Below are 11,753 nucleotides of genomic sequence, written 5' to 3' on the forward strand. Positions count from 1 at the left end.
AGCTTTCCTGGGGTTCTGACTCCTAAAGAGTCTGTTGACGTCCCTCTCGTGGATGGAGAAAGTCATCACTGAGGTGGGAGGGGGGTGGAGGTGGAGGGGGGGGACCTTTTAAGGAGGGCATTGGTGGGGGGGCCCAGGACCCTGTTGAGGTGGGGGAGGTGGAGGTGATACACATCAGGCCCTGGCTTGTGTCTGAGTAGCTTGTATGATCCATGGATCGCCCCGCTTGATCCACAGCCATCTTGACGCCTTTTTGGCGGCGGCCGTGATGTTCTTGACGGCATTCCTAATGTGCAGTCCCTTCACTCCAAGCATCTTGAGTGCCCTGATAAGTGACTGGCCAATGAATCCTCTGCACCCAACCTCGATGTGATTGCACTGGGCTTCTCCCCGGCGTTAACAAAGGCAATTGTGCAATCCCAGTGCTGATGATCTCTGCAATGACCCTCAGCACTTGGTCGTGGCGCCAACGGTAGCGCCCATCTCCCAGAGGGCACCCAAGAGGGCAACAGCTCAAGATGTGCTCCAATGAACCTCCGCTCTGGCAGAGTGGGCACAGTGGTGTGTCTGCCAGGCCCCAGCAGAAGAGGTTGGATGGACTGGGGAGGATGTCATAGACAGACTGAACCAAGAATTTGATCCAGTGTGGCTCAGACTTTCACAATTCTGTCCACGATATCTTCTGGTCTGCCACCTGCTCCCATCGGGTCCATGCCCCCTGCTGCCGCATCCCTACTGTCCTACTGCAGTGGGCTTCTTCCAACCCAGCTCGGACCTCATCTTGGATTAGCTGCTGCCTTTATATTTCCTGGGCCTTGTTGAAGCGAGGTCTTGGAATGCTCCCAAGTACTGCCCGTCCAGAGGCCACTGCCCCCACCAACTCACTGTGTCGCAGCCGTGACTCAGCCTGGTCTACTGCCTCTTGGGCCTTCCAATTCCTACCGGTTCTGACCTCTATGCCTGCCAAGGAGACCTTGACGTCACTGGAGTCTCTGTACAGTAGCACCTCTCTTGCTCGGGTTACCATAAACTCTTCCATAGGACTGCTGAAGGGCAGTTTCAGCTTGTTCTTCCTCCCGTACAAGGCTATGTCACTGAGGCTTCGTGGTAGGCCTAGCCACTTCCGCAGGGAACAGCTGACTTTCCTCTTGCATTCAACGATGGTAATTGGCACGTCATAGACCAGCAGTGGCCAGAGCAGTCAGGGCAGGATGTCGTGCTGGTAGATCCAGGCTTTATATTTACCTGGCAGTCCTGACTTGTCCACAGCCGTCAGCCACGTTCGCAACTGGTTGGTGGTTGTCTGGAGTGCTGCAGTGTCCTTCAGGGTGCAGTTGTAGATCTTGCCCAGACTCTTGACTGGCTTTTCTCCAACAGATAGTATCTGGATGTCTCTTAGTGAGAAGCGGAACTGGTCTGTAACCTTCCCTTTCTTCACCACCAGGGACTTGGACTTGGCTGGCTTGAAGTCCCAATTGATGAGATGGCCTCGGAGGATCCATCTGCACCTCGGAACCGATGTTATGGCAACCATCAGATAATCCATAAATGCTCTGATGGGGGGCTGCCATACGCCTGACTTCGTGAGTGGGCCTCTGCTATCCACATCTGCTGACTTCATCAGCATATTCATCGCCAAGGCAAACAATACCACGGAAATGCATCCAGTGATAATGCCCTTCTCAAACCGATGAAATGCAGATGTTTCCGCTCCAGAGGTGACTCAAACTGAAAGAATTGTAATAGTGCAGTATGAGGTTCTTGATCTTGTAAAGAATAGGGTTCTGGTTGCTGTGGGGTGACTCTGGCCCGGGCTCCTCCTGCGTCTCACCAGGTACTGGACCTGTGCGTTGCACCACCTGCTTCCCCGTCAAGCATTTCATTTTGGCCTGGTGGATCTTCAGGCCATGCCAGTTCTTGCAGACTTTGCCACATACGTAAATGGCACTCGTTGTCGTTTCCCCATTAGCATTGGTCGTTGCCTGTGTGTCCGTCCTGTTGGGGTGCTCATTCTTTCCCCCTCTTGGGCACCCCTGGGGGTATGGTTCATTAGGGGTTTTCGTAGCTTGTTTATGGGTACATCCTCACGGAAGCTGCAGTCTGGGTTGCTGGCCCTTGCTGCCCCGGTTACTGTCTTCCCAGTTGCCAGCTGTCTCTCTAGCAGTCTCCATACTCTTCATGGTTGTCATCCAAACTGTACACCTCTGGTGCAACTCAGACACATCATCAGTGTTGTATACTGGGTTCATTGGGTGTAAAGTGTCCCAAGATAACTTATGTTATGATTTGACACTATAAATAAAATTGAATTGAATACCAGAATTTTTTTAATTGATACCAATACCAGTGAAACTCCATATTTCTCAAAACCAAATTCGATACCATGGTAAAAAAATACAATAAATCCCATATATACTTCAACTTACACTCCTATATAAAGTGTATTTCAGGATAAGGAGAACACTAACACTTTTGATATGTTGTTCAGTGTTTTTAAATATCGTTAATAAAAATTACATTACACAAAACGTGGGTCGCTGTATCACATCCAAACGCTTTTGTATAATGTTTGTGCCAAAACCGCCATCTACATGACTGTAGAAACCTATGTGACAGAATCTAGTGTGCACTGTGCATCCATGGCACTCCCGCCCACTTCCACATCAAACACAAGCGAGAGAATGGCTAAGAAACAACAGCGGAGAAAGAAGTGTGGAGAAAAAGGCGGAGAAAAAAAAACAGTGGAGAAAAGAACGGCAGAGAATAGCAGAAAGGTAACATGGTGTGGTGCTACTTTTCACCTGTAGTTAAAAAATACAGCAAGGTGCACTTTTTGTGACAAGAAAGTGGCACACAGCAGCAACACGAGTAATTAAAGGTGCAATATGTGAACACTTCTGGCCAGAGCCATGCACGAGATAGACGCATAGTCATTTTCTCCGTTTCAGACGTTATCAAAAACACCCCCAAACTCGAAAACTTTAGCGTGAAAACTCCAAAGGGCGAGGCATGAGTGGGGGAAGATCCAAAAGATCCCTGCAGTCCCATGTCAAAGTGTCCTCCAAGACACTGAACCCCGAGTTGCCCCCGATGCTGCGCCATTGGATTGTAAATGTGTGTGAATGTTTATCTGATGAGCAGGTGGCACCTTGTACGGCAGCCTCGGCCACAGTGTGTGAATGGTGAATGGTTCCTGTAATATGTAAAAGCGCTTTGAGTAGTAGTTAAGACTAGAAAAGCGCTATATAACTACTGTCCAATTACATTTACATTAAAAGCCCTTTACGATAAACCATCAGCTAAGCTAAAAATTAACGGAGAACTCACACTCATTTTTTCTACAGAGATCAACAAGACAGGGCTGCCCCCTAAGTCCAATTCTATTTGCAATCTTTATTGAGCCACTGGCACAATGGACTAGACAAAACAACAAGATCACGGGTATCAATATGGCAGCAGGTGAACAAAAACTGGCCCTGTTCGCAGATGACGTGCTTGTTAGTCTTTCAAACCCAACGGAATCTCTGCCAGCATTGATGTCTGTTTTAGATGAATATGGGTCATACTCAGGATATAAATTAAATAAGAAAAAAACTCAGGTTCTTAGTTTCCATTTTGATCCCCCTCAATGTCTTCGCTCCAGGTACCATCTAGACTGGGACAAAAATTCTATAAAATATCTAGGAATTATCCTACCTTTAGACATATCAAAACTAGAAGAAATGAACTATGGCTCTCTCAAAAAAGAACTCATAACAGATATGGAACTTGATCCCTTATCTCAATATCAGTTCTCGTATAGATTCGGTTAAAATGAACATTCTACCAAGACTCTTAAATTTATTTCACTCGATACCAATAGAGAAACCAGAATCGTATTTTAGAGAGTGGGATAAAATTCTTTCCAGATTTATATGGACAGGGAAGAGACCAAGAATAAAATATAAAACTCACAACTACCAAAAGAGAAAGGGGGACTAGCCCTCCCCTGTTTGAGAAATTATTATAGAGCAGCTCAAATTCGGCCATGGTGGTGATGGTGTATTCGAAATTACAGATCGAAATGGAAAGAAATAGAAATGGCTCTGGGAGAGGGAATACTGGTTAAGAGTTTGATTGGAGATCCTTCATTAACTAATCACCTCTTGGACCCCAACAACCCATGTATAATTGGCTCTTTGACAGCATGGAGTGAAATACTTAAAAAGTATCAATTGAGGAGAGAAATTGAAGGTTTAAATGGTTTGCATATGATCCAGATTTTGTACCAAATAACTATGACACAAGGTTCAAAACTTGGACAGAAAATGGACTTACAGCATATTGCACACTCTTAGATCAGGGTAAAGTTCTAAGTTTCCAGGACCTGAAAGAAAAATTTGGACTGCAGAACCAGGACCTCTTTAGATATTTTCAAATCAGGGATTTTACGAGCAAGAAATTCCCAAGGAATGTTGCCTCGATGAAAGTCTTAACATTTTTCAAAGAGCCTACGAGAATGCCCCCCTCCAAAAGATAATATCCAAACTATACTCAGCTCTTCAAAACCTTAAAGGTGATCATACTTTGGAAATTAAGGAAAGATGGGAAGCAGAGGGAGGCTTTACAATCTCACAAGAGGAATGGGACAGGACCTGCAGACAGCAGTGGTCAGTGACAAGCTCCCTCTCCTGGAGGGAATTCAGTTGGAAAAACGCGACTCGATTCTTTTGTTCTCCGGCACAAAAGACCTACTATTCAAATCAGACTGCCTGTTGGAAGTCCTGTGGGAATACTTTAGCAAATCATTTTCATATTTTTTGGAGCTGCCCCTTGTGTGGTTCCATTTTGGAGAGAGGCTCTTGGGGTTCTGGAGGCTGTTTATAAAAGGAAAATGTTTCTAGATTTCAAAGTCATGTACCTGTGTGATCTGGATGGTCTTGAATATGCAAAGCGAGACAAATACCTTTTGAGTGTGTTGTTAGTGGGGTGTAAAAAGGCTTTGTCCAGAAAATGGCTCAAGAAAGACAAACCAACAATAAATGAGTGGACTGATATAATTTATAATATATATGTTATGGAGAGAATTACATTCAAACTACATAACCAAACTGAGATTGCTTGAAGAGAACTGGTCAAAATGGCTTAGCTATGTGTAAGACCTGACTTCATATAGATTGCAAAAATGTTTTTTCCCTATTTTCGAGCAGCATCTTTATAACTTTATGTATGATGTGCTTATGTTAAATGCCGTTTTATTTAATGCACAAACCCTCCCCTTGTCATGTTATGTTATGATACGCTGTATGTTTGGTGCCTAGATGGCACATTAAAGAAAAAATAAATTAAAAAAAGGTGCAATATGTAATAAATTTACTGTATTAAATCAAAAAATGACCACAATATGCCATCAGATATTAAGGAAACATGCTAAGCTGAAAAAGCTGTGTGTTGGTATCAACTGCCATTTTGACAGCCAGGCTGGGTTGCCAGTTGGTCTGTAAAAACGCAAACCTAGGGCGCTACAGCTGTAGTACAGCCATGGAAGCAACAAACAAACTAAAGGGATCAACGGCGATAGCTCTAGCAACATTGTTGGATGCTGCCCTCTCACCTGGCAACCTCCGTGAACTTCGAGTCTGGGGAGGAGGGGACGGGGAAGACGACTCTCTCCAGTATTTTGAATTTGGACTGCAGTAACTATTTTAAACGCTAGCTGTCAGTGTTACATATTTCACCTTTAACCTCTTCAAACATTTAAAAACAACACACCCTGAAAGTTATAAGGAGGCTGAAAAAAACATGAAGTATATAAAAAGTTTACTTGCTTTTTCATGTAGTCTTAAGAAGATAAAAAAAAGAAAGAAAAAGAACTTCTAGAAGTAAGGCTGACTTAACTGGTTGAATATTTAAATGTAATGTGTTAAAATGTAGGTGTGTTTCATCTTTGCATGTATTCAGGCATGAGGGAGGGAGTTTTAGTAATTATTTATTTTTTCATTTATTTCAGTTTTATTGTCATCACCAAATTGATCAGACAGAGAAATATTGTCAGAATATATATTGGCGTTTGTTTTCAACAAATCCAATACATGGCTTCCAATAAATCCATGTTAAATTCACAAATACATCAACCAATAATAAATAAATTATCTTCAAAATGGGCAAATAAATAGTTAAAATAAATTAATAAATACAGAAATACATTTTTAAATAAGATATGTGTGAGGTAAAATGCATCATATAAAATAATACTGGCATGTAAATTATTGCAATTCAATTGATAAAAAACAATATAAATATTGTATATTTGTGATCAACACTGAGATTTTTATGAATTTCATACATAATTCCTGAATAATTTCAAGTGAGGTTATTGCTTATATCAAAAGGCAGGATTATGATGCATGCATGTGACAAGCCTGAGAAGTGGCAAGCTTTTTCCCACTTTGTTGTAGGAACTATTAAAAAGTATATAAATAGAAATGAAAAAGATAAATATTTCCCAATCAGTCCTCAGAGCTGCTGTCGTCCTCTGGTTGGTGCCCTTTGAAGCAGGCTGACTCGTAGTGCTTGTTCAAGTATGACTTGAGTGCAAAGCTTTTGTGGCAGCGTTTGCAGGAGTAGTGCTTGAAGGCCGAGTGCGTCTGCATGTGGGCGCGCAGGTTGGAGCGGTCAGCGAAGGCTTTGCCACAGTGGGCACAGGCGAACGGTTTCTCCCCGGTGTGGGACCTCATGTGACCCTGCAGGAGCCAGGGTCGACTGAAGGCTTTGCCACACACCGTGCACTCGTGCTTCAGGTCATGGGTCAACATGTGCATGGCCAGTGCTGGCATGGACACATACACCTTGTGGCAGGTGGGACACTTCCTTGCCTGTTGGCTGTCCAGACTGCGGTGCGTCTGTTTGTGTCTGCTCAGATTGGAAGACGTGGCGTAAGACTTGCCACACTCGCTGCACATGTGGCGCCCTTTGGATTTCTCTTTGGTGGGGCTGCAGTCTGCCGAGCCGACACCCTCACTGCTGTCCGATTGGCTGCTTCCCTTGCGCGGACACCTCTGGTTTGGCCTACGGTGGGAGCGGCCGTCAGAGATGAGGAAGGTGTTGATGCCGCACGCCTCCAACTCAGGGCTGCTACTGTCTGACTCGACTGTGCCACTAGAAACGGGACTGTCCGGATGCTCCATGTCGTGGTCGGTGAACTCTTCCCCGCCGCTGCCACCTGGGGAGTACAGGGGCATTGAGGAGAGCCCGTCCTGCTCATGACCTGGCTCCTTTGTGCTCTGCAACACTGAGGGGATGATGTAATCGTGGATGTAGCCTGGGAAAGTAAAAAGACAATTAATAATAGGATAAAAAAATGTTTTTATTGGAATACATGGAACATCTTCATAATCTCAATAACCTCTGATGAAAAGTGCCCTCTTACCCAAACGTCTAATCAATACGAAAGCTATACAGGAAGCTATTTGTAAGTGCAAGGTTCAGCAAGCTTTGGGAATGAAATATTAATGAGTGGTGCACAGTTCTGCCCCAATCAATAGCCTACCTTTACTGGCTCCAACAAGTGCTGTCATGCGGGGGGGGTGAAAGGCACATTGTGGCTGAATACGAGTTATACACAATGTGCTGACATTGTCAGTAGAGCAATAGTTTGGCTCCTGATCGATCCACCTGTCGCTGCCTCGCAGCAGTAGCACATTTAAATCTGTGAGAGGAGGGGGGGGGTGATCAAAACAGAGCGTCTCAGCAGTGAAATCCCCTCAATCACTAAATCATTTTAATCAGATCATTCCCCATCTGTGGTGTTTTTGAGAGTGTTCATGAGTATGGTAAGGGGGAGATTGAGTGACAGGTGGGGGCTGCGATTTGGCAAAGAGAGAAGGGAGGGCTTTGGGGCAGTGGGGTCTGATCTTGACAGCAGTCAATGGTATATTGAGCCCACTCCCCCCAACACACACACACACACACACACACACACACACACACATACACACTGGAACACAAAGGGAAGCAGACAGCTGGCATCCTAAATCTGGGGGACAAATGATTCAACTTGAATACAAGATCTGTGAGGCTGGTGAAGGGGGTAGTGGGAGGGGTGGCTGAATCCACTCAAAGCATACATTTCTTTGGATGTTTCTCAAAGGCAAACACACACACACACACACACCCACACCATATTGTTTGTATTGCAGGGTTGTTCTCACATCCATCTTCTGTAGAAATCCCTTGGATGAAAATCTACTGTCTGCCAATGTACTGCTCATGTTGCACTTTATTGAATTACCTGCAGCACTCTCTATTTTCCAGTCAATACCCATCTTCTAAAAACCCTGTTCCATCACCTCTCCCTGCTCCACATATGGATTGTGTTGCTGCAATCCTACTCCCTGTGGCTATCTAACATCCTGCAGGATCAGATGGAGAGATGAACGAGGGGGGGTGGATGATGAGAGGAGAGACTCAAGGGCAACTGCACCATCTAAGGACAACACAGTCCCATGTGGCTATCTGCTTTCTCCCCAGTATTTTTTTCCTTCTTTCTAGTTGGACCTGACAAAGGCTTGCATCAGATGTTGTGCCTAATGCACGTGTACGCGTATATCTCATCATTCATATACAATAGTATTAAAGCCAAAGTCTGCTGTGTCATCTGGTTTGAGTATTAAGCAGATTGAGCCAGCGTGACCTGAATACTATTTAGCATCCGCAGAGTTGGAAAACAAAAGTCCTTAGGCATACGGAAGGGGGGCGAGCGATGCCTGTGGGTTGTTTTGGGATTTTCAAGAGCGATTAGGTAGCAAAGACAACAACATAAACACCATTGCATGAATGGTGTTTATGTTGTTGTTGATGTTAATGTGCGACAGACCATATGGATCATCTCCAAATAAAGAAATCAATAGCTACTGCAGCAGAAATACACAAAAAGTTGAAAACACAACTCAGAGAGACACTTACCATTTTCACTCAAACGCACCGCCAAGTTGGTCGCAGACTCTGTGATGGCATGTGTCACAGTGTAAGAGTCGTCCCAGTGCTGCTGCTGCTGATGGTAGTAGTTAGAAGATGAGAAATCGTGAACCTTCGGCTGCTTCACCAAAAAGGAACGTGGCATCTTCTTTCCGTGATAAAAAAAAAAACTGATGGTAGAGCCTCATAGAAAAATGTGAACAGGCTGGTGATTAAAAAAAAAAAGAAAAGAGCAGAAATGTACTGAGCTTCCAGGCGGCCTTCTTGAACAGGCCAAACAGCAGGAGAATTGAAGAAAAAAAAGGTTTAAAGCCAGAGGGAAAGAGAAAGAGAATGTAGTGAAAGCAGCAGAGAGAGAAATCAGAGGACAGGGAGGATGGAGAATAAGACAGAAACAGAGAGAGAGAGAGAGACGGCTGGACTAGCTGAGCTCAGCACTACTGCAGCCTTTTATATGTGGGGCACAAGCCCCAAAGATCAGGTGGTGCTTTGGAAGAGGGAGCTGCTTAGCATTAATCCATCAAACATCCCCAGGGACACACATCAAATTACCACGAGCCGTCTGTGCTTCTCCCCGCTTGCACACACACACACACATGCACATACACACAGAGCAGTCAACTAACCCACCTCTTCCCACATTCTCCTCCTCCTCCTTTCACCCCTCCATCTCCCCTCTCGCCGGGAAGGAGAGCAGACAATAGTGGTGCAGAAGCACGTGGGTGACACTACACACAACATCTTGTCCTCCATTGTCTTTCAATGAAGTAGCTAACACAATTTATGCTGCCCCAAACACACACCTCCTTACTCCATACTAACAGCACCACCACCTCTGATATTTCTTCATCATCATCATCAAATATCCTGCTTATTATAGAAACATTAACCTGCAGAAACAGTGTGTAAATCAGATTATGGATTAGGTTGTGTGCATTTTCATCACATTTAGGTCAGAGTCACCATAATTTACATACAAGTACCTGCATTTAGGTCCCTTAACGTGTCACTTATTTTATGGAATCTCAGTACTTTTAATAATAACTGTGTCTGTAGTATCAGAAAATGATAAAAAAAAAAAAAAAGTACTAAATATGGGAAACAAATAAATGGAACATCATTTCTTAGTCTTGTTTACTTATTCTTTTGAATCCGTTCAAATCCTTTCACCTAACCAGCTCCTTAACTTCAGCTTCTTACCATTCATAATAGTAACTGTTTTTTTTTTACATTTATTAATTAATTAATGATACAATTCAGAGAGAGAAATCTATGAGAGAATTTCATGTCTTTTTCATGAGAACTTATTTCTCATTTTGTTGAAATTAAATATTTTTAGTCTGACAGAGCATGTTTAAGATTTTATATTTTCTGAATGTATGTACTGACCTCGTAACAGTTAACCTTACCATGTCCAAGTCCTATTTATTCATTTCATTTATGCTTTCTGTGACCAACTTTTTATTCATTTTCACACCATCCTCGCAAGTTGGCATAATCATATAAATATACAAATAATACACACAAACAGAAAGGGAGACATGCCCTTGCCCACTCTGCCTCCCACCCTTATTGCCATTTCACAAAAATTACAGATAAAATTGTTTGTTTGCAATCTTAGGAGTTCACCTATTCACACACATATCATGATTGTGCACAAAGCCCTTCCACATTTCAAAATACATATATATACGAAAAAAATATTTATATTTGATTTTCAAATGCGAGACTCTCCACACATACCCCCATTCAAAAAAACGTTTCAAGCTTTAATTATGACAGAGTTTGTTCAACCAAAAACAATTATTATTATTATTACCTCCTGTGTAATACCATATACCGCGCATGACACAGGTCTTGTTTTACAGATATGTATAAGGCATACCCAAAACATTCAAATGAAGATACGTTAGGGGGATATGTTATTCAAATAAAACTTGTATTCAGTTAGCTCTACATTTCTGTGACATCAGCCTGCAGGTTTAACATGTCTATTTGTCACTCCCACTGTCCCTGTCCCTGACAGTTGTATGTCTCTTGGAATAGCCCTCAGCCCCCCATATAACGATATAACCCTGGATAAAAAGGCCCCCACAGTGACTTCCGGTCTGGTGTGTCTGTGACAGGCTGACCCCTGTGGTGCCTGCCGGGTCACTAGGTCAAATTCTGTTTGGCCAGAGAGACGGCAGCAGCCTAAACACAACCTGGACAGCTCACCCACAGATGGCTCTGCAAGGTACACTTCAGTATGACTGGATCATAAAAATTTAATATATTCTCACAGACAGAAGGGGGGGATTTTCATTTAGTACGTCATACAGTGACCAGAAGAGAATTGATCCCTAGCCTGGTCTATTGTAAAACTAACTCACAGGTACTCACCAATAATGGTATTATGTTTTTAAATCTTCGTCTTAATGTATGAGCAATATTATTTATTTTTCTTACTGTCAACAAAAAGTATTGTGTGTCACAGCCTGATATATCTTCTTCCTCCGTGCCGTAAAAACTCATCAGTGAGCCACACTGTTGCACTGGCTGGCATGTTCCTTCATCACCACAAACACACCCTGTAGTTTATTTTGACTCAATCCCACACACCGTCCACCTGCCACAAATACTCACTAGGGCACCAAATGTGTGTTATGATAACATTATACTAATTGCTAATCGCAGAATGCAGTTACTTTGCTATTTTATTCCCTGGAAAAAAGAGGGGGGACGTTGGTGATGGATGTTTTTTTGTGTGTGATGATGTCATTTTATTTTTGTGCACCTTTGTTTTTTTTTGTTTTTTT

At 43.3% G+C, this 11,753-nt stretch overlaps 1 protein-coding gene and 1 pseudogene across 1 annotated transcript; both read right to left on the reverse strand.

The window, feature by feature from the left end:
- Positions 1 to 286: 286 nt before the first annotated feature.
- LOC144516123 (uncharacterized) lies at positions 287 to 1,883 on the reverse strand (annotated as a pseudogene).
- Positions 1,884 to 6,488: 4,605 nt separating this feature from the next.
- LOC144516346 (transcriptional repressor scratch 1-like) lies at positions 6,489 to 9,100 on the reverse strand. The gene is made up of 2 exons (XM_078247572.1): positions 8,944 to 9,100; positions 6,489 to 7,300 (listed from the first exon to the last, which is right to left on the reverse strand). Exons 1-2 carry the CDS (start codon positions 9,098 to 9,100, stop codon positions 6,489 to 6,491), a joined length of 969 nt encoding a protein of 322 aa, XP_078103698.1.
- Between the last annotated feature and the right edge of the window lie 2,653 nt (positions 9,101 to 11,753).

This window comes from Sander vitreus, chromosome 4 (genome assembly GCF_031162955.1).
Source record: "Sander vitreus isolate 19-12246 chromosome 4, sanVit1, whole genome shotgun sequence".
Classification (NCBI taxonomy): Eukaryota; Metazoa; Chordata; class Actinopteri; order Perciformes; family Percidae; genus Sander; species Sander vitreus.

Excerpts from the sequence above, each read along its gene's own strand:
- LOC144516346 (XM_078247572.1), bottom strand. The coding sequence starts at position 9,100 with ATGCCACGTTCCTTTTTGGTGAAGCAGCCGAAGGTTCACGATTTCTCA. Across the intron at positions 7,301-8,943 it reads GGTGCGTTTGAGTGAAAATG|GCTACATCCACGATTACATC; the intron begins GTAAGTGTCTCT and ends TTACTTTCCCAG.